This window comes from Macaca mulatta, chromosome 7 (genome assembly GCF_049350105.2).
Source record: "Macaca mulatta isolate MMU2019108-1 chromosome 7, T2T-MMU8v2.0, whole genome shotgun sequence".
In the NCBI taxonomy this organism is placed as follows: domain Eukaryota; kingdom Metazoa; phylum Chordata; class Mammalia; order Primates; family Cercopithecidae; genus Macaca; species Macaca mulatta.
The window spans coordinates 161,667,706-161,694,912 of record NC_133412.1 but is presented as its reverse complement, the minus strand read 5'-3'; the positions used below and the strand labels follow the sequence as shown (position 1 = coordinate 161,694,912).

General features: G+C 38.4%; 1 protein-coding gene across 20 annotated transcripts in view; it reads right to left on the bottom strand.

The window, feature by feature from the left end:
• Positions 1-16,036: 16,036 nt before the first annotated feature.
• The window catches only part of SPATA7 (spermatogenesis associated 7), a 63,769-nt gene continuing 52,598 nt past the window's right edge, over positions 16,037-27,207 (bottom strand). For 7 of the 20 annotated variants that reach the window (XM_015144335.3, XM_015144337.3, XM_015144341.3 and 4 more), the window contains 6 exons: positions 26,672-26,741; positions 24,948-25,063; positions 23,215-23,268; positions 21,234-21,311; positions 16,892-16,946; positions 16,037-16,659 (listed from right to left, as the gene is read on the bottom strand). In XM_015144335.3, the coding sequence (XP_014999821.3) occupies positions 16,075-16,659; positions 16,892-16,946; positions 21,234-21,311; positions 23,215-23,268; positions 24,948-25,063; positions 26,672-26,741 (958 nt within the window). In that variant the 3' untranslated portion in view covers positions 16,037-16,074. The remainder of the gene's footprint in view (positions 16,660-16,891; positions 16,947-21,233; positions 21,312-23,214; positions 23,269-24,947; positions 25,064-26,671; positions 26,742-27,207) is intronic. The other 13 variants (XM_015144336.3, XM_077941574.1, XM_028851728.2 and 10 more) reach the window with 3 other exon arrangements.

The following is a 27,207-nucleotide window of genomic DNA, read 5'->3' as shown; positions in this document are numbered from 1 at the left end:
ATCAGGTAACCTATAAAAGAAAACCTATCAGATTAATAGCAGATTTCTCAGCAGAAACCCTACAAGCTAAAAGGGACTGGGGTTCTATATTTAACTTCCTTAAACAAAGCAATTATCAGCCAAGAATTTTGTATCCAGCAAAATTAAGCCTCATAAATGAAGGAAAGATACAGTCTTCTTCAGACAAACAAATGCTGAGAGAATTTGCCACTACCAAGCCAGCACTAAAAGAACTACTAAAGGCCGGGCGCAGTGGCTCACACCTGTAATCCCAGCACTTTGGGAGGCTGAGGCAGGTGGATCACGAGGTCAGGAGATCGAGACCATCCTGGCTAACATGGTGAAACCTGGTCTCTACTAAAAATACAAAAAAAAAAACTAGCCGGGTGTGGTGGCAGACACCTGTAGACCCAGCTACTCGGGAAGCTGAGGCAGGAGAATCATGTGAACCCAGGAGGCGGAGCTTGCAGTGAGCCGAGATCGCACCACTGCACTCCAGCCTGGGTGACTGAGCAAGACTCCATCTCAGAAAAAAAAAAAAAAAAAAAACTGCTAAAAGGGGAGCTCTAAATCGTAAATCCTCGAAATCGTCAAAATAGGATATCCTTAAAGCATAAATCTCACAGGACCTATAATTTTTCACTGTAACACAATGAAAAAAAAAAACACTAAGGTATTCAGGCAACAAATAGTATGATGAATAGAATAGTACCTCACATCTCAATACTAACATTGAATTTAAATGACCTAAATGCTCCACCTAAAAGATACAAAATGGTAGAATGGATAAAACTTCATCAACCAAGTATATTCTATCTTCAAGAGACCCACCTGACACTTAAAGACTCACATAAACTGAGGTAAAGGGGTGGAATAGCTAACTCCTGCTTGCTTTTGGTGTCCATTTGGAAGGAATATCTTGAATGGAATAGCTAGAAAACCTAGAGGAGATGGATAAATTCCTGGAAATATCCAACCCTCCTAGATTAAGCCAGGAAGAAACAGAAACTCTGAACAGGCCAATAACAAGCAGCAAGATTGAAATGGTAATTAAAAAGTTACTAACAAAATACCAATGGGATATTTGTTACCCATGGAATATCTTTCCATGCAAATGGACAACAAAAGCAAGCAGGAGTAGCTATTCTTATATCACACAAACTTTAAATCAACAGCAGTTAAAAATGACAAAGAGGGGCATTATATGATGATAAAAGGACTAGTCCAGCAGGAAATATCACAATCCTAAATGTATATATGCACCTCACACTGGAGCTCCCAAATTTATAAAACAATTACTACTAGACCTAAGAAATAAGATAAATGGCAACACAATAATAGTGGGGGACTTCATTACTCCACTGATAGCACTAGACAGGTCATCAAGATGGAAAGTCAACAAAGAAACAATGGACTTAAACTATACCCTAGAACAAATGGACTTAACAGATATTTACAGAACATTCTACCCCAAAACTGCAGAGTATACGTTCTGTTAATCAGCACATGAAACATTCTCCAAGACAGACCATATATGATAGGCCACAAAACAAGTCTCAATACATTTTTAAAAATAAAAATCATATCAAGTACTCTCACAGACCACAGTAGAATAAAATTAAAAATCAACTCCAAAAGGAACCCTCAAAACCATGTCAATAGATGGAAATTCAGTAACCTGCTCCTGAATGATCATTGAGTCAACAATGAAATCAAGATGGAAATTCAAAAAATTATTTGAACTGAATGATAATAGTGACAAAAACTATCAAAACCTCTGGAATACAGCAAAGGCAGAACTAAGAGTAAAGTTCATAGCATTAAATTCCTACATCAAAAAGTCTGAAAGAGCACAGACAATCTAAGGTCACACCTCAAGGAGTTAGAGAAACAATCAAACCCAAACCCAGTAGAAGTAAAGAAACAACCAAGACCAGAGCAGAATTAAATGAAATTGAAACCCCCCCAAAAAAACCACAATATAAAAGATAAATGAAACAAAAAGCTGGTTCTTTGAAAAGATAAATGAAATTGATAGACCATTAGTGAGATTAACCAAGAAAATGAGAGAGAAGATCCAAAGAAACTCAATTAGAAACAAGCAGGACATATTACAACCGATACCACAGAAACAAAAAAGATGATTCCAGGCTACTATGAACAGCTTTACATGCAAAAACTAAAAAACCTAGAGGATATGGATACATTCCTGGAAATATACAACCCTCCTAGATTAAACAGGAAGAAATAGAAACTCTGAATGGACCAATAACAAGCAGTAAGATTGAAATGGTAATTTTAAAATTACCAACAAAAATAGGCTGGGTGCAGTGGCTCACGCCTGTAATCCCAGCACTTTGGAAGGTTGACGCGGGTGGATTACAAGGTCAGGAGTTCAAGAGACCAGCCTGGTCAACATGGTGAAACCTGTCTCTACTAAAAATACAAAAATTAGCCTTGCGCAGTGGTGAGCACCTATAATCCCAGCTACTTGGGAGGCTGAGGCAGGAGAGTCGCTTGAACCCAAGAAGTGGAGGTTGCAGCAGTGAGCCGAGATCGTGCCACTGCACTCCAGCCTAGGTGACAGAGCAAGACTCTGTCTCAAAAAAAAAAAAAAAAAAAAAAAAAAAATTACCGACCAAAAAAAAAAAAAGTCCAGGACCAGGTGAATTCACACCTGAATTCTATCAGACATTCAAAGAAGAATTGGTACAAATCCTATTGACACTATTCCGAAAGATAAAGAGGGAATCCTCCCTAAATCATTCTATGAGGCCAGTATCACCCTAATACCAAAACCAGGAAAGGACATATCAAAAAAACAAAACTATGGACCAATATCCCTGATGAACACAGATGCAAAAATCCTCAACAAAATCCTAGCTAACCAAATCCAACAGCATATCAAAAAGATAATCCATCAGATCAAGTGGGTTTTATACCAGGGCTGCGGGGATGGTTTAACATCTGAAAATCAATAAATGTGATATACCACATAAACAGAATTAAAAACAAACATCACATGATCATCTGAATAGACCAGAAAAAGCATTTGACAAAATCCAGCATCCTTTTATGATTAAAACCCTCAGCAAAATCAGCATAAAATGGACATACCTTCTATGCTGGAGTTTGAGACCAGCCTGGCCAACATGGTGAAACCCGTCTCTACTAAAACTAGAAACTACAAAATTAAAACTACAAAAATTAACTGGGCATGATGGCAGGCACCTGTAATCCCAGCTACTGGGAGGCTGTGAGGTAGGAGAATTGCTTGATCCCAGGAGGCAGAATTTGCAGTGAGCCCAGATCGTGCCACTGCACTCCAGCCTGGGTGACAGAGTGAGACTCTGCCAAAAAAAAAAAAAAAAAAAAAAAAAAAAAAAGGCATATATACCAAAGGAATGGAATAGAGAACCCAGAAATGAAGCCAAATACTTGCAGTCAACAAAGCTATTCACAAATGGTACTGGGACAATTGGCAGGTCACATGTAGAAGAATGAAACTCGATCCTCATCTCTCACCTTATAGAAAAATCAACTCAAGATGGATCAGAGACTTAAATCTAAGACCTTAAACTATAAAAATTCTAGAAGATAACATTGGAAAAACCCTTGTAGACACTGGCTTAGGCAAAGTGTTCATGACCAAGAACCCAAAAGCAAATGCAACAAAAACAGAAAAACAGATGGGACTTAGGTAAACTAAAATGCTTCTGCACAGCAAAAGAAATCATCAGTAAACAGACAACCCACGGAGTGGGAGAAAATCTTTGCAATCTATACATCTGACAAAGGACTAATATCCAGAATCTACAAGGAACTCAAACAAATCAGCAAGAAAAAAAAAAAAAAAAACAATCCTGTGTCTGGAATTGGTGAGTTCTTGGTCTCACTGACTTCAAGAATGAAGCCGCGGACCCTCGTGGTGTTACAGTTCTTAAAGATGGTGTGTCCAGAGTTTGTTCCTTCAGACATTCAGATGTGTCTGGGGCTTCTTCCTTCTGGTGGGTTCGGTCTCGCTGTCAGGAGTGAAGCTGCAGACCTTCATGGTGAGTATTACAGCTCTTAAAGGCAGCGCGTCCAGAGTTGTTTGTTCTTCCTGGTGGGTTCGTGGTCTCGCTGGCTTCAGGAGTGAAGCTGCAGACCTTCGCTGTGAGTGTTACAGCTCATAAAAGCAGCATGGACCCAAAAAGCGAGCAGCAGCAAGATTTACTGCAAAGACTGAAAGAATAAAGCTTCCACCATGTGGAAGCGCATCGGAGCGGGTTGCCACTGCCAGCTCAGGCAGCCTGCTTTTATTCCCTTATCTGGCCCCACCCATACCCTCCTGATTGGTCCATTTTACAGACAGCTGATTGGTCTATTTTACAGAGAGCTGATTGGTCCATTTTGACAGAGTGCTGATTGGTGCGCTTACAATCCTTGAGCTAGACACAGAGTCACAGAGTGCTAGTTAGCTACAGAGTTAGCTAGATACAGAGTACCAATTGGTGTATTCACAAACCCTGAGCTAGATACAGAGTGCTGATTGGTGCACATACGATCCTCCAGCTAGATATAAAAGTTCTCCAAGTCCCCATCCATTTCAGGAGCCCAGCTGGCTTCACCCAGTGGATCCTGCACCAGGGCTGCAGGCTGAGCTGCCCGCCAGTCCCGAGCCACACCTGCGCTCCTCAGCCCTTGGGCTGTCCAAGGGATGAGGTCCCATGGAGCAGGGGGGGCGCCTGTCAGGGAGGCTCAGGCTGTGCAGGAGCCCACTGCAGGGGGAGGAGCTCAGACATGGTGGGCTGCAGGTCCCAAGTCCTGCCTGGCGGGGAGCAAGCTAAGGCCCAGCAAGAATTTGAGTGTGGCGCCAGCGGCCAGCACTGCTGGGGGACCTGGCGCAACCTCCGCAGCTGCTGGCCAGGGTGCTAAGCCCCTCACTGCTCTGGGCCTAAGGTGCCAGCTGGTCGCTCTGTGTGCCCGGCCGAACCCGCGCCCGCGCGGAACCCCTGCCCGTGCCCGCCGGAACTCACACTGGCCCGGGAGCGCTGCGCGCAGCCCGGGTTCCCACCCATGCCTCTCCCTCCACAACTCCCGGCAAGCAGAGGGAGGTGGCTCCGGCCTCAGCCAGCCCAGAGAGGGGCTCCCACAGTGCCATGGCAGGCTGAAGGGCTCCTCAAGTGCTGCCAGAGTGGACGCTGAGGCCGAGGAGGCGCCGAGAGCGAGGGCTGCTAGCACGTTGTCACCTCTCAATCCCACCAACAGTGGGCTAAGGACATGAATAGACAATTCTCAAAAGAAGATATACAAATGGCCAACAAACATATGAAAAAATGTTCAACATCACTTATTATCAAGGAAATGCAAATCGAAACCACAATGCGATACCACCTTACTCCTCTAAGAATGGCCATAATCAGAAAATTAAAAAAATAGTGGATATTGGTGTGGATGTGGTGAAAAGGGAACACTTTTACACTGTTAGTGGGAATGTAAACTAGTGCAACCACTATGGAAAACAGTGTGGAGATTCCTTCAAGAACTAAAGGTAGCATCTGCACCAAGATGGCCAAATAGGAACAGCTCCAGCCTCCAGCTCCCAGTCTGAGCGACACAGAAGACTGGTGACTTCTGCATTTCCAACTGAGGTACCAGGTTCATCTCACTGGGGCGTGTTGGACAGTGGGTGCAGGACAGTGGGTGCAGCCCAATAAGCGAGAGCCGAAGCAGGGCGAGGCATCGCCTTACCCGGGAAGCACAAGGGGGAAGGGAATTCCCTTTCCTAGCCAAGTGAAACCGTGACACACAACACCTGGAAAATTGGGTCACTCCCACTATAATACTGTGCTTTACCAAGAACCTTAGCAAACAGCACACCAGGAGCTTACATCCTGCACCTGGCTCGGAGGGTCCCATGCCCATGGAGCCTCCATCATTGCTAGCACAGCAGTCTAAGATCTAACTGTAAGGCAGCAGCGAGGCTGGGGGAGGGGCGCCCGCCATTGCTGAGGCTTAAGTAGGTAAACAAAGCGGCCGGGAAGCTCGAACTGGGTGGAGCTCACCACAGCTCAAGGAGGCCTGCCTGCCTCTGTAGACTCCACCTCTGGGGACAGGGCATAGCCAAACAAAAGGCAGCAGAAACCTCTCCAGATGTAAATATCGCTCTCTGACAGTTTTGAAGAGAGTAGTGGTTTTCCCAGCACGGAGTCTGAGATCTGAGAATGGACAGACTGTTTGCTAAAGTGGGTCCCTGACCCCCGAGTAACCTAATTGGGAGACATCCCCCACTAGGGGCAGACTGACACCTCACACCTCACACCTCACACAGCTGGTACACCTCTGAGACGACGCTTCCAGAAGAACGATCAGACAGAAACATTTACTGTTCAGCAATATTCACTCTTCTGCAGCCTCTGCTACTGATACCAAGGCAAAGAGGGTCTGGAGTGGACCTCTAGTAAACTCCAGCAGACCTGCAGCTGAAGGTCCTGACTATTAGAAGGAAAAATAACAAACAGAAAGGACATCCACACCAAAACCTCATCTGTACGTCACCATCATCAAAGACCAAATGTAGATAAAACCACAAAGATGGGGAAAAAGCAGTACATAAAAGCTGGAAATTCTAAAAATCAGAGCACCTCTCCCCCTCCAAAGGAATGCAGCTCCTCGCCAGCAAGGGAAAAAGCTGGACGGAGAATGACTTTGACGAGTTGAGAGAAGAAGACTTCAATCAAACTTCTCCAAGCTAAAGGAGGAATTACGAAACCAGCGCAAAGAAACTAAAAACCTTGAAAAAAGATTTGACGAATGGCTAACTAGAATAACTAATGCAGAGAAGTCCTTAAACAAATTGATAGAGATGAAAACCATGACACGAGAACTACATAACAAATGCACAAGCTTCAGTAACCAACTCGATCAACTGGAAGAAAGGGTATCAGTGATTGAAGGTCAAATGAATGAAACGAAGCGAGAAGAGTTTAGAGAAAAAAGAATAACAAGAAATGAACAAAGCCTCCAAGAAATATGGGACTATGTGAAAAAACCAAATCTATGTCTGATTAGTGTACCTGAAAGTGACGGGGAGAATGGAATCAAGTTGGAAAACACTCTGTGGACATTATCCAGGAGAACTTCCCCAACCTAGAAAGGCAGGCCAACATTCAAATTCAGGAAATACAGAGAATGCCACAAAGATACTCCTCGAGAAGAGCAACTCCAAGACACATAATTGTCAGATTCACCAAAGTTGAAATGAAGGCAAAAATGTTAAGGGCAGCCAGAGAGAAAGGTCGGGTTACCCCCAAAGGGAAGCCCATCAGACTAACAGCAGATCTCTCGGCAGAAACTCTACAAGCCAGAAGAGAGTGGGGGCCAATATTCAATATTCTTAAAGAACAGAATTTTCAACCCAGAATTTCTTTTCCAGCCAAACTAAGTTTCATAAGTAAAGGAGAAATAAAATCCTTTATAGACAAGCAAATGCTGAGAGACGGTGTCACCACCAGGCCTGCCCTACAACAGCTCCTGAAGGAAGCACTAAACATGGAAAGGAACAACTGGTACCAGCCACTGCAAAAACATGCCAAAATCTAAAGACCATCGATGCTAGGAAGAAACCACATCAACTAATGAGCAAAATAACCAGCTAACATCATAATGACAGGATCAAGTTCACACATAACAATATTAACCTTAAATGTAAATAGGCTAAATGCTCCAATTAAAAGAAACAGGCTGGCAAATTGGAAAAGAGTCAAGACCCATCAGTTTGCTGTATCCAGGAGACCCATCTCACGTGCAGAGACACACATAGGCTCAAAATAAAGGGATAGAGGAAGATCTACCAAGTAAATGGAAAACAAAAAAAGGCAGGGGTTGCAATCCTAGTCTCTGATAAAACAGACTTTAAACCAACAAAGATCAAAAGAGACAAAGAAGGCCATTACATAATGGTAAAGGGATCAATTCAACAAGAAGAGCTAACTATACTAACTATATATGCACCCAATACAGGAGCACCTAGATTCATAAAGCAAGTCCTTAGAGACTTACAAAGAGACTTAGACTCCCACAGAATAATAATGCAAGACTTTAACACCCCACCGTCAACATTAGACAGATCAACGAGACAGAAAGTCAACAAGAATATCTAGGAATTGAACTCAACTCTGCACCAAGTAGACCTAATAGACATCTACAGAACTCTCTACCCCAAATCAACAGAATATACATTCTTCTCAGCACTACATCGCACTTATTCCAAAATTGACCACATAGTTGGAAGTAAAGTACTCCTCAGCAAATGTAAAAGAACAGAAATTATAACAAACTGTCTCTCAGACCACAGTGCAATCAAACTAGAACTCAGGACTAAGAAACTCAATCAAAACCGCTCAACTACATGGAAACTGAACCACCTGCTCCCAAATGACTACTGGGTACATAACGAAATGAAGGCAGAAATAAAGATGTTCTTTGAAACCAATGAGAACAAAGATACAACATACCAGGATCTCTGCGACACATTTAAAGCAGTGTATAGAGGGAAATTTATAGCACTAAATGCCCACAAGCGAAAGCAGGAAAGATCTCAAATTGACACCCTAACATCACAATTAAAAGAACTAGAGAAGCAAGAGCAAACACATTCAAAAGCTAGCAGAAGGCAAGAAATAACTAAGATCAGAGCAGAACTGAAGGAGACAGAGACAAAAAACCCTTCAAAAAAATCAATGAATCCAGGAGCTGGTTTTTTGAAAAGATCAACAAAATTGATAGACCGCTAGCAAGACTAATAAAGAAGAGAAGAGAGAAGAATCAAATAGACATGATTAAAAAATGATAAAGGGGATATCACCACTGACCCCACAGAAATATAAACTACCATCAGAGAATACTATAAACACCTCTACGAAAATAAACTAGAAAACCTAGAAGAAATGGATACATTCCTGGACACATACACTCTCCCAAGACTAAACCAGGAAGAAGTTGAATCCCTGAATAGACCAATAACAGGCTCTGAAATTGAGACAATAATTAATAGCCTACCAACCAAAAAAAGTCCAGACCAGACGGATTCACAGCCGAATTCTACCAGAGGTACAAGGAGGAGCTGGTATCATTCCTTCTGAAATTATTCCAAACAACAGAAAAAGAGAGAATCTTCCCTAACTCATTGTATGAGGCCAATTGCATCCTGATACCAAAGCCTGGCAAAGATACAACAAAAAAAAGAGAATTTTAGACCAATATCCCCGATGAACATCGATGCCAAAATCCTCAATAAAATACTGGTAAACTGAATCCAGCAGCACATCAAAAAGCTTATCCACCATGATCAAGTGGGCTTCATCCCTGGGACGTAAGGCTGGTTCAACATATGCAAATCAATAAATGTAATCCAGCATATAAACAGAACCAAAGACAAAAACCACATGATTATCTCAACAGATGCAGAAAAGGCCTTTGACAAAATTCAACAGCCCTTCATGATAAAAACGCTCAATAAATTCGGTATTGATGGAACATATCTTTTTTTTTTTTTGAGACAGAGTCTCGCTGTGTCGCCCAGGCTGGAGTGCAGTGGCCGGATCTCAGCTCACTACAAGCTCTGCCTCCCGGGTTTTTACGCCATTCTCCTGCCTCAGCCTCCCGAGTAGCCAGCACTACAGGCGCCCGCCACCTCGCCTGGCTAGTTTTTTGTATTTTTTAGTAGAGACGGGGTTTCACCGTGTTAGCCAGGATGGTCTCGAACTCCTGACCTCGTGATCCGCCCGTCTCGGCCTCCCAAAGTGCTGGGATTACAGGCTTGAGCCACCGCGCCCGGCCAATGGAACATATCTTAAAACACTAAGAGTTATTTATGACAAACCCACAGCCAATATCATACTGAATGGGCAAAAACTGAAAGCATTCCCCTTGAAAACTAGACAAGACAGGGATGCCCTCTCTCACCACTCCTATTCAACATAGTGTTGGAAGTTCTGGCTAGGGCAATCAGGCAAGAGAAAGAAATCAAGGGTATTCAATTAGGAAAAGAGGAAGTCAAATTGTCTCTGTTTGCAGATGACATGATTGTATGTTTAGAAAACCCCATCGTCTCTGCCCAAAATCTCCTTAAGATGATAAGCAACTTCAGCAAAGTCTCAGAATACAAAATCAATGTGCAAAAATCACTAGCATTCTTATATACCAATCAGCCAAATGATGACTGAACTCCCATTCACAATAGCTTCAAAGAGAATAAAATACCTAGGAATCCAACTTACAAGGGATGTGAAGGACCTCTTCAAGGAGAACTGCAAACCACTGCTCAACGAAATAAAAGAGGACACAAACAAATGGAAGAACATACCATGCTCATGGATAGGAAGAATCAATATCATGATAATGGCCATACTGCCCAAGGTAATTTATAGATTCAATGCCATCCCCATTAAGCTACCAATGGCTTTCTTCACAGAATTGGAAAAAACTACTTTAAAGTTCATATGGAACCAAAAAAGAGCCCGCATTGCCAAGACAATCCTAAGTCAAAAGAACAAAGCTGGAGGCATCACGCTACCTGACTTCAAACCATACTACAAGGCTACAGTATCCAAAACAGCATGGTACTGGTACCAAAACAGAGATATAGACCAATGGAACAGAACAGAGCCCTCAGAAATAATACCACACATCTACAACCATCTGATCTTTGACAAACCTGAAAAAAACAAGCAACGGGGAAAGGATTCCCTATTTAATAAATGGTGCTGGGAAAACTGGCTAGCCATAAGTAGAAAGCTGAAACTGGATCCCTTCCTTACACCTTATACAAAAATTAATTCAAGATGGATTAGAGACTTAAATGTTAGACCTAAAACCATAAAAACCCTAGAAGAAAACCTAGGCAATACCATTCAGGACATAGGCATGGGCAAGGACTTCATGTCTAAAACACCAAAAGCAACGGCAACAAAAGCCAAAATTGACAAATGGGATCGAATTAAACTAAAGAGCTTCTGCACAGCAAAAGAAACTACCATCAGAGTGAACAGGCAACCTACAGAATGGGAGAAAATTTTTGCAATCTACTCATCTGACAAAGGGCTAATATCCAGAACCTACAAAGAACTCAAACAAATTTACAAGAAAAAAAAAGCCCCATCAAAAAGTGGACAAAATATATGAGCAGACACTTCTCAAAAGAAGACATTAATGCAGCCAACAGACACATGAAAAAATGCTCATCATCGCTAGCCATCAGAGAAATGCAAATCAAAACCACAATGAGATACCATCTCACACCAGTTAGAATGGAGATCATTACAAAGTCAGGAAACAACAGGTGCTGGAGAGGATGTGGAGAAATAGGAACACTTTTACACTGTTGGTGGGACTGTAAACTAGTTCAACCATTGTGGAAGATGGTGTGGTGATTCCTCAAAGATCTAGAACTAGAAATACCATTTGACCCAGCCTTCCCATTACAGGGTATATACCCAAAGGATTATAAATCATGCTGCTATAAAGACACTTGCACACGTATGTTTATTGTGGCACTATTCACAATAGCAAAGACTTGGAACCAACCCAAATGTCCATCAATGACAGACTGGATTAAGAAATTGTGGCACATATACACCATGGAATACTATGCAGCCATAAAAAAGGATGAGTTTGTGTCCTTTGTAGGGACATGGATGCAGCTGGAAACCATCATTCTTAGCAAACTATCGCAAGAACAGAAAAGCAAACACCACATGTTCTTACTCATAGGTGGGAACTGAACAATGAGAACACTTGGACACAGGAAGGGGAACATCACACACTGGGGCCTATGGTTGGGAGGGGACTGGGGGGAGAGATAGCATTAGGAGATATACCTAGTGTAAATGACGAGTTAATGGGTACAGCACACCAACATGGCACATGTATACATATGTAACAAACCTGCACGTTGTGCACATGTACCCTAGAACTTAAGTATAATAAAAAATAAAAAATAAAAAGTTTGAAATATTGCAAGCATTACCAGAATGTGATACAGAGACACAAAGTGAGCATGTACTGTTGGAAAAATGGTGCTGACAGATTTGCTCCAAGGATGCAGGGTTGCCACAAACCTTCAATTTGTAAAACTGTAGTATCTGCAAAGTACAATAAAATAAAACATGATAAAACAAGGTAAAAAAAAAAAAAAAAGAACTAAATGTAGATCTCCCATTTGATCCAGCAATCCCACTCCTGGGTATCTACCCAGAGGAAACGAAGTCATTATACAAAAAAATGTAACTTGTACATGCATGTTTATAGCAGTACAATTCACAACTGCAAAAATATGGAACCAGCCCAAATGCCCATTGATGAACGAATGGATAAATAAAATGTGATGTGTATATATATACACACATACACACAATTGAATACTACTCAGCCATAAAAAGGAATGAAATAATGGCATTTGCAGCAACCTAGATGGAATTGGAGACCATTATTGTAAGTGAAGTAACTCAGGAATGGAAAACCAAATATTGTATGTTCTCACTCATAAGTGGGAGCTAAGCTATGAGGATGCAAAGGCATAAGAGTAATACAATGGACTTTGGGGGCTGGGGGTAAAGGGTAGGAGGGGAGTGAGGGATAAAAGACTACACATTGGGTACAGTGTACACACTGCTTAGGTGCTGGGTGCACCAAAATCTCAGAAGTCACCTCTGAAGAACTTAATTCATGTAACCAAACATCACCTGTTCCCAAAATCCTACTGAAATAAAAAATAAATAATAAGAAAAAAAAAAAAAGCAGCCTGTATTTAATTCTCATGCAAGCTCATTTAATTCTTGCACTCTATGATAAAGGTTCTATAATTACCCCCATCCGATAGAGAAAATACACACAAGCTCAGTAACCCAGCTCAAAGTCAGCTTAAAAGGAATCAAATCCAGCTTAAAAGGAATCAAACCCAGCTTAAAAGCAATCAAACCCAGGCAACCTGGCTCAGAAGGCACACTACCATTCATCGTGCCTCTCAGCTTCAGTTGATGGTCTGTGTGAGAAGGAAAAGGGGAAGATATAAAGATGTTGCTTGATGTTAACAAGATGTCTTAGGGATAAAAAAAAAAAAAAAAAAAAAGATGCTGCTAGAAAGTTTAAGTGCTGTTTCCCAAACTTACCACTCACATCCTACCTTCATACTATAATACTTTTGCCACATTCAAGAATCATTTTTTTTTTATTATTATACTTTAAGTTCTAGGGTACATGTGCACAACGTGCAGGTTTGTTACATATGTATACATGTGCCATGTTGGTGTGCTGTACCCATTAACTCGTCATTTACACTAGGTATATCTCCTAATGCTATCCCTCCCCCCAGTCCCCTCCCAACCATAGGCCCCAGTGTGTGATGTTCCCCTTCCTGTGTCCAAGTGTTCTCATTGTTCAATTCCCACCTATGAGTGAGAACATGCGGTGTTTGGTTTCTGTTCTTGCGATAGTTCGCTAAGAATGATGGTTTCCAGCTGCATCCATGTCCCTACAAAGGACACAAACTCATCCTTTTTTATGGCTGCATAGTATTCCACGGTGTATATGTGTCACATTTTCTTAATCCAGTCTGTCACTGATGGACATATGGGTTGATTCCAAGTCTTTGCTATTGTGAATAGTGCCACAATAAACATACGTGTGCATGTATCTTTATATCAGCATGATTTATAATCCTTTGGGTATATACCCAGTAATGGGATGGCTGGGTCAAATGGTATTTCTAGTTCTAGATCCTTGAGGAATTGCCACACTGTCTTCCACAATGGTTGAACTAGTTTACAGTCCCACCAACAGTGTAAAAGTGTTCCTATTTCTCCACATCCTCTCCAGCACCTGTTGTTTCCTGATTTTTTAATGATTGCCATTCTAACTGGTGTGAGATGGTATCTCATTGTGGTTTTGATTTGCATTACTCTGATGGCGAGTGATGATAAGCATTTTTTCATGTGTCTGTTGGCTGTATGAATGTGTTTTGAGAAGTGTTTGTTCATATCCTTTGCCCACTTTTTGATGGGGTTGTTTGCTTTTTTCAGAATCATTGTTAATATTTAAATTAACTCACCTTTTAAAACTTAAAGGGAAACTAAAGGATAACAACAAATTGTCCTAATAGGTATCCAAGTTAGGATGGGTCATGGCCCCAGAGACAAGAAGCTGTACCCAGAGTCAGAGCATGAAGAAGACTAGACATGTCAAATAGGGCAGGTCTGGGGCCCGGATCAAAGTGTTGGAGAACAACGGCCAGGAGAAAATTTCTGAGAATGCCTCCAGAAAGACAAATAGTAGCTACAACCAAGAAAGGAAAATTTGGGCCAGGCCAGTAGGTCTGGGGTAGTTTCATGGGGACTGGGAAGAGGGTGTTTGTGAAAGAGTGAGTTTGGGACTGAAGAAAGGAACCCTGGGGCTGAGGAACAATATAGCCCAAGAAGCAAATACAGGAGTAAAGATCAAACAGATTGGGAGACCCAGGCTGGAAACCAAGAATAGAGCTGAGGTTATTTCAGGAGGTTTAGGAGGACTGCAAGAGGGGAGAGATGGTGTTGCTTAGAGGGTTAAAGGGAAGAAGTCCAGAGGTGAGGGCTGAGGGGCAGGTGTGCCAAGGAAGGGTTGCAGCAGGGTGAGTTGGGGATTCTGACAGTGGGGGTGAGAAGTGGGTTGGGTGCTCAGTCCCACCATATTGTGCTTTGCAGGTTGTGCCTGCATCTGAATCCTGAAGACAGTGGTGATGGTCAGCATCCCATGAATGAGATGGACATGTCATCCATATACCACTAAAAATCAACTCTCAGCTCTCCAGGGGTATGTACCACACTTTGGGAAACACTGCTACGGCCAAAGGATGATAAAAGCCTGAGTTAAAGAACAGGATACTTGGAAGTCACTGCTAAGTTTTTAGAAGAATACTTGGGTTGCATTTTTTTAAACATAAAATTAAAATATAGCTTATAAAAACAAAACGGGTTGTTTTTATCCTCCACAGTATCTAGGCATGAAACTTTGTACATAACGGGCACATGAATATTCAATTATATTATTGTAAATAGTTGAAAAGGTATAATTAGAGATGAATCTTCTGGGCCATGTTCTAATAGTAAGGGTCTCATTCATGAGCTACAGGGGAGGGGAGGGCTTCAGACAGGTCTGACTAAATGTTTGCACTCAAAAGAAGAGACAACATCTCAGCTAGCTGACAGAATTCCCTGGGTCACTGACAACTGAAAGGTCCTCGAGGCTGTAGATATTGCAGGAAAGCGAGAAAAACGAAATTAAAGATACTGCAGACAAGGTCCAATGCTTCAAGACCCACACCAGATCACAAACCATTTCCCATAGCCGACAAAACCACTTATGTCTGGGTAAAAATGTTCCTCTGAGAACATGGGTAAAATATGTTTCCTCTGAAAAGTGATTTTAGAAATTGTGGCCAGCAGGTCCTCAGATGACCCCAGTGATTGCTGTGTTCTGGCATTCACACCCTTGTATATATTCCCAACCCTTAAGTGTGGGCAAGACCTGTGACTTGCTTCTACCCAAAAGAACATGGCAAAGGTGATAGAAAGTCACTCCTGTGATTATGTTACATTATATAAGACTCCATCTTGTTAGCAGAATCACTCTGGTTTTCCTGATATCCTTAAAAAAGCAAGCAGCCATGTTATAGCTTCCCTAAGGAAAGCGCCAAGTGGCAGAGAACTACAGGCAGCCTCTAGCCATTGGTCAGCAAGACAACGAAGCCCTCAAATCTACAGCTGCAAGGAAGATAATTCTGCCAACAAGCCTCTAAATGAGAACACAGCCCTAGTCACTGCCTTGATTGTGGGGTAGCCTTGTGAGACCCAGGGCAGAGGACCCAACTAAGCTGTGCCTACACTCCTGATCCGCAGAAACTGTGGGATAAATAAACATGTGGCATGTTAGGCCACTAGGTTTCTGGTAACTTATTATTGCAGCACAGAAAACTAACATAGAAATCTTATACACACACTTTAAAAAAGGAAGAAAAGTAATATTGAGTTACTGGCCATTTGAGGTATTTATTAATGAAGATTAAACATCCAAAGGGCAGTCCTCAATGCTCATTTCCATGATTTTAAGAGTTGATAATTCCATGTCATGATTATTGTCACCTTTGACACTGGAGAACTGAACAGACTGGGAGAGTGATGTGTTAAGACTGCATGATCCATTTGAAATCTCAACCTTTTCAGGGTCACTGTCACCTTCAATGACATTCACAGAAGTTTCCTGATCTGTTAAACTGTCTGAAATACTTGGATTATTTTCATCCAAAGTTGAAGGTTCAAGATTCGTTTCATCATTCACCTGTTGAATTATAACCCCTTCTGAATGCTTTGATTTATAAAGAGGCAAGAAAAATTCAGTTGGTGAAGAGAATATCTCGTTCTCATCTTTTGGTGCAGACGATAACATATTCAAAGCCTTTTGGTATTCTTGACGTTCCTGCTGAATAGTTACTTCACTTTCATGTTTTAATTCATTTGGTTCTGAATTCCCAGCCTTTTTAAAATCAAATAAATTCAACATATCAACATCATTTTGCTTTACCGAGTTTTCCTCCGACGTGCAGCCTAAGTCTACCTTCAGGACATGCAGCAGGTGGCGCATTTTTTCCTAGGATTAAGAAAAGATGAGAATAATTACATTAATTGAGTCAAATCAAATTTTGACTGCAGTGCTGCAAATCTCACAGGATTAATACTTTTCCTTTCACTTCTCCCACCACCACCCTCAAAAAAGTTCAAGGGAAAAAAAAGCTTTTAATGTATTGTTTGAAGGTATGAAAAAACCGTAAAATTATTTTTACATTAGAATTTTTCTAATGAAGTTATAAGGAAAGACAAACCTCCTCCAAATGTTTATTTTGTTTTATATGTCGCTCGAACAGTCGTTCTAAAAACCTACAAATGATAAACAAAAATGTTAATGTCTCAAAATCAGAAAATCATCTAAATATAAACTAGCCATGTAACACTGAAACTATAAAGGTTGAAAAATGTGTTTTAGATTATTCTTTTTCTCTGTAAAGCTGAAGACTAATGCTTTCCTGTTCTATGTTCTTCCGTTGTGCATTTGCTTCACGTTACATGTTTCTGAAAGACTGTATGCTACTTTTATTTCTTTGAATAAAATTCTCCTTTTTCTCACCCCACCTCCAAAAAGCTGTTTTTCTCACAGACATATGCAAACACCCAAAGCCTCTCTACCCCCATCTTTACACACACACACACACACACAACCAAACCCTAAAGAAAAGCCTTTTACAGAGATATTTTATAATCCTTCCTAAATTATATTTTTAAAAAAATCCTATATTAAAGTATAAAACACCAATGAACAAAATGGAAAAGGACACCAAAAAAAAAAAAAAAAAAAGGAAAAATATTCCAAATTCATGGATTGGAAGAATCAATATTGTTAAAACATCCACACCATCCAAAGCAATCTACAGAGTCAATGCAATCCATATCAAAATACCAGTGACATTATTCACAGAAATAGAAAAAAAAATCCTAAAATGTATATGAAACCACAAAAGACCCAGAATAGCCAAAGCTATCCTAAGTAAAAAGAACAAAACTGGTGGGATCATATTACCTGACTTCAAATTATACTACAGAGCTATGGTAACCAAAACAGCATGGTCAGGCATAAAAACAGACACACAGACCAATGGAAGAGAATAGAGAACTCAGAAACAAATCCACACACCCACAGTGAACTCATTTTTGACAAAGTTGCCAAGAACATACACTGGGGAAAAGGCAGTCTCTTCAATAAATGGTGATGGGAAAACTGGATACCCATATACAAAAGAATGAAACTAGACCCCTATCTCTCACCACATACAAAAACCAAATCAAAATAGATTAAAGGCCAAAATATAAGTTCTGAAACTATGGAACTACTAAATGAAAACATTGGGAGAAAATCTCTAGGGACTAGTCTGGCAAAGACTTCTTGAGTAATATCCCACAAGCACAGGCAAAAAAGCAAACATGGACAAATGGGATCATAAGTTAAAAAGCTTCTGCACAGCAAAGGATATAACCAACAAAGTGAAGAAACAATCCACAGAATGGGAGAAAATATTTGCAAACTACCCCTCTGACAAGGAATTAATAACCAGAATATATAAGGAGCTCAAACAACTATTTACTATTAGGTTTATAGCGAAAAATCTAATAATCTCATCAAAAAATGGGCAAAAGATTTGAATAGACAATTCTCAAAAGACATATGAATTGTAAACAGGAATATAAAAAGGTGTTCCACATCATTGATCATCAGAGAAATGCAAATCAAAACTACAATGAGATATCATCTCACTGCAGTTAAAATGGCTTATATGCAAAAACAAGCAATAATAAATGCTGGTGACAATGTGGAGAAAAGGGAATCCTTGCACACTATTAGCAGAATGTAAACTATTAGTTCAACCCCTATGGAGAACAGTTTGGAGGTTCCTCAAAAAACTAGAAATTGAGCTACCATATGCTCCAGCAATCCCAAAAGGAAGGAAGTGGATATCAAAGAGATATCTGCACTTTTATGTTTGTTGTAGCACTGTTCATAATAGCTAAGATTTGGAAGCAGCCTAAGTGTCCATTAACAAATGAATGGATAAAAAAATGTAGGACATATACACCATGGAGTACTATTCAGTCATAAAAAAAGTAGGATCCTGTCATCTGCAACAATATGGATGGAAATGGAGATCATTATGTTAAGTGAAATAAGCCTGGTACAGAAAGATAAACATTGCATGCTCCACTTATTTGTGGGATCTGAAAATCAAAACAATTGAACTCACAGACATAGAGAGTAGAAGGATGGTTAACAGAGGCTGGGAAGGGTAGTGGAGGGCTGCAGGGGAAGAGGGGTAGTTAATGGGTACAAAAACATAGAAAGAATCAATAAGATCATTTGATAGCACCACAGGGTAACTACAGTCAATAATAACTTAATTGTACATTTAAAATAAAGAATGTAGTCAGATTGTTTGTAACTCAAAAGATAAATGCTTGAGAGGATGGATACCCCATTTTCCGTGACGTCCTTATTTCACAATGCTTGCCTATATCAAAACATCTCATGGACCCTTATATACACCTACTGTGTACGTCACACAATTTTAAAAAATAATGAAAAAATTTAAAAATTCCCACTGATGGTAAATCCACATAATAACTTAAATGTTATCACTTATTAAGTTCCATTAAATGCTACTGTGCTAGCCATAATAATCATTTTACCTCTAATTCTGACCAACGTAGGGAGGGAAAGATAGTGTAAAAACCATTTTAAAGATGAGAAAGCCACATCTCTAAGATGACAATTTCCTCTCCCCTGAGGTCAAAAGCCATTAGGGGAATTTAACCCACATGTGTCTGGCTCCACATAATTTCTTCATTCTAAAACACCATGCTCACCTCTCAATCACAGGAATGTCCAACAGTTTCTTAAAAAACAACTAATTTCCTTTGTTATCATTTGCTAGCATCAGTGAAGTTATGAGCCAACCTCAGAGTTAGTAGTTCTGAATTATTTCACAATTTTTTTAAAACCCAAGAAATCTGTATTCTACTTTTTACAACTATTGTTAACATTTTAGAATATTCACTACTAGGCATTTTTTCTATTCATTTGTATTTCTTTACCAAATTGTAATTAAACGATACATACTATTTGGGTATCTATCTTGTTTTTTTCTTTTTTCTTTTTCTTTATTTTTTCTGAGACAGAGTCTCGCTCTGTCGCCCAGGCTATAATGTCGAGGCGCGATCTCGGCTCACCGCAAGCTCCACCTCTTGGGTTCACGCCATTCTCCTACCTCAGCCTATAGCTAGGACTACTGGCACCTGCCACCAGGCCTGGCTAAATTTTTGTGTGTTTTTAATAGAGACGGGGTTTCACAGTGTTAGCCAGGATAGCTAATCGATCTCCTGACCTCATGATCCACGCGCCTCGGACTCCCAAAGTGCTGGGATTACAGACGTCAGCCACTGTGCCCAGCCCTATTTTGTTTTTTCTAATCAACGACACATATCTTTAACATCTTTCTGTATCTGTAAATTCACTTCAACATCATTTTTAATCCCTAAACAGACCTTACATTTCACATATATCCCACAGTTTATTCAACCAAACATTTACCATTAAACATTTAGGTTGATTCTGGTTTTTGGTACTATTATAAAAATGCTGTAATAAATAGTCTTACACTTGATAAAAACAAAATTTTAAGCATAAATACGATTTTGTATGTGTATTTTTTTCTTGTGATGGCAAAAACCAACAAAACTTATCATCTTCACCATTAAGTGCACGATTGAGTAGTGTTAAGTATATTCATACTGTGATACAGATGGCTAAAACTTTTCATTATGTATCCTGAAACTCTTTACCCATATTATGTGAATATTATTTACCAACTTTTTAAAACGAAAGCGGTCAAAAGAATTAATGTCAAAAATCTTAGGTCTTTTTGATATGCCTTTTTATGCCAATAATGAAAATGTTTGCTTTAATTTTTTAAAAAACTTGATGTAAAGGATAGAAATAATTTATTAGAAATGTCTATGTTTGGCATATTATTACAACAGAGAAAGCAAGTAGTATACATAACAGGGTCCTAGGTTACATAACATAAAGTAGAGCCCAGTGCTCAAAGAATCTTAGATACATAAATGTTCAAGCTAAATTCAGGACACACAGTTTCCTTAGGCTATGCAATAGCTAATCTGGTTTTGCAAACTTTTCATTTAACTTGCAGTGCACAAACCTAGCTCTTAATTTGTTCTCATTTTACTAGATCTAATACTAATAATGGTTGTACCAAAAATGTTTGCCTTTGATTCTCATGACAGTTTTAGATAGTAAAATGGGATTATGAAGCTTTGCAAATAAGTGGTAAACATCTTCCTTCACGAGTCACTTATAATACAAAGGATATAATATTAAAGTGAATAAAAGCTCTATTCTTTAATTCTCCCAAGTGATGAACTTCCCCTAGAGTATGAATTAAACATTCTTTACAATTACAATAATAAGTTTCCAAGAAAGCAATATATTTTTTCATTTCCTAGTATGGGAAAATAACTTTAAAATTTTAACATCATATGAAGAAATATGAAGAATATTTAACGTACTCCTGAATTGCCATAACACAATTAAAAAAAACTAACCTGTTTGAAAATAAACCAAGTTTCAAAATTTCATCTGTTACATCTTCAATGAAACTCAGATACAACAGTTCTTCTTCGCTGTAAAGGGAAGGCAATATACAGCATAAAAATTATTGCTTACTTATTCTGAAAACTGTAAGAAACATTAGTACCTAATTAGAAATATCTATCTCTACCATTACCAATGTACTTCTATCTCATATTACTAAGGGGAATATTACAAACAAACATGTCTACCTTCTCAAATTATGCAAGGATAAATATTTATTAAAGATAATGACCTAATAGAGTAAAATTTCAAAGATATCTGCAACATCCATAGCAGTAAAAAACAAGCAGAATTAAACAACACAAAAAGAGACCAACGACAAGGGGCAATCAAATGCAATCCACTGGGAACAAGCACCCTCGAGGAATGTTTTAAATTTCCTCTGGCTCCTGACCAGGTCCAGCAGCAGAGGTGCAAGCCCCTCCGCAAAGCATTTGCAAGAAGGAAAAGGAAAGTTGTCCAGAGAAGCAGGAGCTTCAACTAAGAAGTCCTCTCCTAGCCCCAGGCCAGCATCTTCTCATCTTAAGGTTGAGAAATTCACTAAGCAGAAAAATTTATTTTTTCTCTCAAAACGTTTGGAGACAAAATCTCAAAGGAAAATTTGTGATCATAAATATTGTGGTAATTTTTAACTACTTGAACACACCTCCCTATTATAACTATATTTTAGTAGCTATTATAAGAAAGTTAGGATATTATTGTATGTTTGATTTTAATTAGCTGAAATTAGAGAATTAGTACCAAATGTAAGTAGCAAGTAACTAAATTACTGAATAAGCAAATATAAGGGAAGAGTTAATAAGCAAATCAAATAATAGATCTAAATGTTTAATAAAAAGTTATACTTTCAAACTGATTCACAGGGTCTCACTTGTTTAAAAACAGCATATTTGAAAATAAGTAAAATTTTATAAATTATTTTCCCTAAAAAAAGTAACTTAATTAAAACAACATGAAAATCTACGAGTAAAATATCTGCAAAGAACTGCTGAGATTAGAAACCTCTGGAAAGAGTATCCTGAACTACTAAAAGTCTGTATTTCTCTAAAACTCTTCTTTATTATTTTATTATTTTTACATATAAATAAGAATTATGGATACTAATTATTAAAAAGTAACAGGTATTAGCTTAGGGACAAACTTCTACTGGAGATAAAAACGACGTGATTGACAATTGCTCCAGAAAGTTAAGTTATTATTTCTCAAATAAATTTGAGAAAATTATTCAGGTCATTTTCTCAAATTTAGCATGTATTATATGGTTGATACCCCAAAGCTGGTTGTAAGACAGATTAGCGTTCACAGATGAATGGATAAAGAAAATGTATATATACACAATGAAATACTATTCAGCCATAAAAACAAATAAAATCATGTTATTTGTGGCAACATGGATGGAACACGGATGGATGCTGGTGAAATAAGCCAGCAATAGAAAGTTAAACACCGCATGTTCTCACTCATATGTGGAAGCTAAAAACAGTTGATTTCATAGAAGCAGAGAGTAGAACAGAGGATACTGGAGGCTGGGAAGGGTAGAGGGGAGTGAGGGACAAGGTGAGATTTGTTACAAGATACAAAATTATAGCTAGATAGGCAGAGTAAGTTCTAGTGTTATATACCACTACAGGATGACTACTATGGTTAACAATAATACATAGTTTCAAATAGCTAGAAGAAGGATACTCAATGTTTCCAACACAAAGAAATGATAAAACCTTTGAGATGATGGATACACTAATTAAACTGTTTTAATCACTGTACAGTATAAGTATCAAAACATCACTAGGTACTCCACAAATATGTACATTTATTACTTGCCAGTTTTAAAAAAAGAGATTATTGTTCAATCCTGACTTATTTAATAATGGTTTCTATGATTCTTAATTCTTAATTCCACTATGCAAAATGAAGAGGTAAAAAAGATCTTACTCAGAGTAGATTTTACTAGTTGCTGGGGGCTTCAGGGAATACTGACACACTGCCCTAGAAAGAAAAGTAGTTGAGCAAAACAATGGTTGGCATACAGTAAGTATTCAGTAACACTGTATATTAGTACAGACTGAATATCCCTCTTGGAACCGAAGTGTTTCAGATTTTGGATTTTGGAATATTTCCATTATATACTTAGTAGTTGAGCATCTCAATCCAAAACTCTGAAATCCAAAATGCGCAAATGAGCATTTCCTTTGGGTGTCACGTCAGATTTTGGAGTATTGTGACTTACGGATTTTCAAATGTGGGATGTTCAACCTGTAATTACACTTTTCAGCAATTTTTAAAGCACTCTCATATCCATATCTAATTTAATATTCTAAACAACCCAGTCAGGTATGTTGGCTGTGTATTATTTTTACTATTTACTGATGAGTTCACCCAGTGTCAGAAAGGCTAAGTATAACTTTCCAAGGTTAATGTTAGTAAGCAGCAAAGATAGGTTTTTAAACTACTCTTCTACTTATAAATTCACAATTCTTTTCAAAACTACACTATGGCATTTCTCTAGTATAAACAATGACAATTTGACTAAGGTTAATGTATAGATAATGCTAGATATAGATACATTACTATGAAGTATTTTTAAAGCTGGTCATCATGATAAATTTTGTTACTCAGTTATGTTACCAATAATTAATTTGAAGCTAAATTTTATTCAGGTATACTCAATTATACTATTTTACTTTACTTCTTTTAGAAAGTATTAGAAAAGATAAATACTCCTTTCCTTAAGTCATTCTTAATATTCAGTGAAGACTGGCTCAAGAGCAGTTTATATTAATAAATAATAAGTTATATGTGTTGAAACACCAGAAATTTTAAAGACAGGGAAGTTAACAATGAACTCTCCACGGCCTTAGCAGGTGAGATCTCCCTAGCAAAGGCCTGAGGGAGAAGCCGGAGCCTGAGGGCATTGTGTGTACTTTCCTGGTGATCTGCTACATTAACACCTCATTCTTGCCCTCTTTTTAATCTCTACTCCTTCCTTTCTTCTACCCCCCTCCCCGCCCCACATTTCATATCCATTCTCTGACACTGGAAATACATTTGACAACTGAAACTATCAAGGCATCTTTTAGGTTTTCTACTACCTGCTAATTAATGTATAATATTCCTTAATCACTCAACACGATGAGTAATTTTTAAAGAGTGTCTCCATTGCAGTGAGCTCAGACCGCACCACTGCACTCCAGCCTGGACAACAGAGAGAGACTCTGTCTCATAAATAAATAAATAAATAGTGTCTTCATATAGCACAGATAGGTCAAGCACTAGCATATGATGAATATTCAAAATCACAAATTATGACTCCTCAAATGGTACAGCTCTTCAGCATTATTTGTGGCATGTAAACTGGTTAGCATCACTGTCAGAGGACTTGTCTTGGGGAAAATTATTTTTTTAATGAATAGTGATGACAAATAATACAAGTTGGCGTGGCGTTTTCCTTTACTAATGAATTAGCAAAATTAACTCATTTAAACCTTTACTAAGCACTTAAATTTGTAAAATTTCCTTGGTAAAACTAAAACTGTTATTGAATTACATCACACCAAAATAGACTACAGCATGCAATTAAATAGTACTTATGTGGCAAACACTGTATGTCTGTTATACAAGAAGGCAATTAAAGACAGTTGAAATTATTTCTCCTGTGAACTGTGTACCTTGGCGAGGAATGCTGAAGAGCATCATCCTTAATCTCATCCCATGTTAAGTCATGCCCTTGTAAAGGTAAAGGGGCTATTTTTTCTTTGGCATCATATGTCACACAGTTAGATGCCTGGGGATGCAATAAAAAAAACTTCATTTTTGCTTAAAAATACATTATGAAAGCAGAAATATAACAAATTTTAAGTGAACAGAGATATCCAGTAGATAAAAATTATACAGTATGACAAAGAATATTTTAGAATAATTTTTCTATCCATTCAGCACGTTTTTCTTAAAGATAAAATGACTTATTTCTTGTATTTTAATGAGTGGCATTTAAATAACACTAAGAAATTGTCACAAATAAACATATAAAGGGAAAAATGAAGCAAATTTTCAACTTTTAAGTAAATTTGAGGGAACAAAGTCTCATTATTCAGAAATTCAAATAGCTCATCTGTTTTACATGCCAACATGTCAAATATGTAGAAGCAGTGGTAGCGCTGGCAGCATGAACAATAATATTAACAAAAATAATGGCAGCTTACTTTTATAGACTCCTTACTATGCACCACAAACTGTGCCAAGCATTTACTCACATCGTTAGAGTTAATCTTCACCGTGACAATTTATGTACAGTGCTTTACAGTTTTAAAGGTGCTGTTAAAATGTGGATCTACTGCAGTTAATACTGGCTTCTTCAAGTCAAGTACTGATGGCACTGACTGTGGAATATGAGGACACACATTTTCTTGCAGGATTGTAAATAAATACTGTTTCATGTTTATGTAGTTATCTGCAGAGTTAACTCATTCCCAAAATTTCAAGCTAGTCTATTAAGCCCTAGCCCAGGCTAGGTACTTTGCCTATATCATTTACTCCTCCTAATAATCCTGCAAGTTAAGTACAGTTTTTCTAGATGAGGAAATGCAGCTCTCAGAGAATAAGTGATTTGTCCTTGGACCTTAAGTGGCAGGGCCCTGTGTCAAACAGCATTAATGGCTGAGATGGAAAACGACCACCTTCTACCCATTTTCAGAAGGGAAGGAGGAAGTTGAGTATGATTATATTTTATTCTTCTATCTCTGGATCTGTGTTTGACATTTTAATAGACAAACCATTTTTATAAACAACAAATTTAAGTCAGGACACAAGTGCAAGACTGACACTCCAAAAATAAAACAATTTATCTCAAAATCAGACTCAAAGTTGCAATATTTTAAAAGAAATGATGCTAAGAATTCAAAATATAAACCCTGTAATAAACAGCTTTATGGTCTAGAAAAAGTAGAGGCAAACATAATAACAGCCACTTATTCTTATAAAATGTATACTTTCCAATCATATAATATGTGGCAATTCTTTACAAAAAAAAAAAAAAAGGGATAAAAACTCAACTTCTGCACTACTCTGCTGGCTCCTCTAGTAATCCAGGTCTGCATCTTTGTAAACAATACTTAAGGTATTTTACTGATCCTTCCATCTGTCCAGCCAGCCAACCAATCATCTAGGAAAGATGTTAGTAACAAATGACTTCCCAGATTTGGCAGGATCCACCTGGCCATTCAGAGAGCTATAACCATTTGTAAACAGCCAGACCTTCTGTATACTGGCTATATCATGTATGATAAGTGCTACCAACAGATTATTCTTCACAGTCTAAATAGCTGTACATATTCTATTTACAGAAAAATATCTGTAATTCAAATGTAGCAATACTAAAAGATTTCATACTTATTACCTGCTTTATGTTCATTTCTGATTCTGTCACATTTTTAGTCTCAGCTGTCCCCAACTCAGATTTAAAGCTGTAATAATTTAAAATAAATAACTGTTAATCCTTCAAAATATAAGCACTGTGGTAACAAGGTTTACTGGCTAGAAAAAATAAACTCAAACATAAAAGAATGAGATCCATCTGTTCTTATAAAATACATAATTTTGAATTATTTGATTTTATTTGATAAAATATCTGCAGACTCATCTGATATTACTGTACCTCTTACCTATATCCAAAGAAAAAAAATACTAATCTTAAATTGTTTTCACTTTCTAAAACAACTAAAACCTAGTGCCGGTTAAATTGTTTATGTAATACTAGAAAAACGATCACAATACAAATCTGCTAAATCTCAAAACTTGACAAGATTTGTTTTTTTCTTCAGTCATTTGGCAAACTTTTATTGAACATTCACCTTGTGCCACACACTATTGTATTTGAAAACATTATTGAGGCAAATTATACTTAATTTCCAGAAATTATCCCAATTTAAA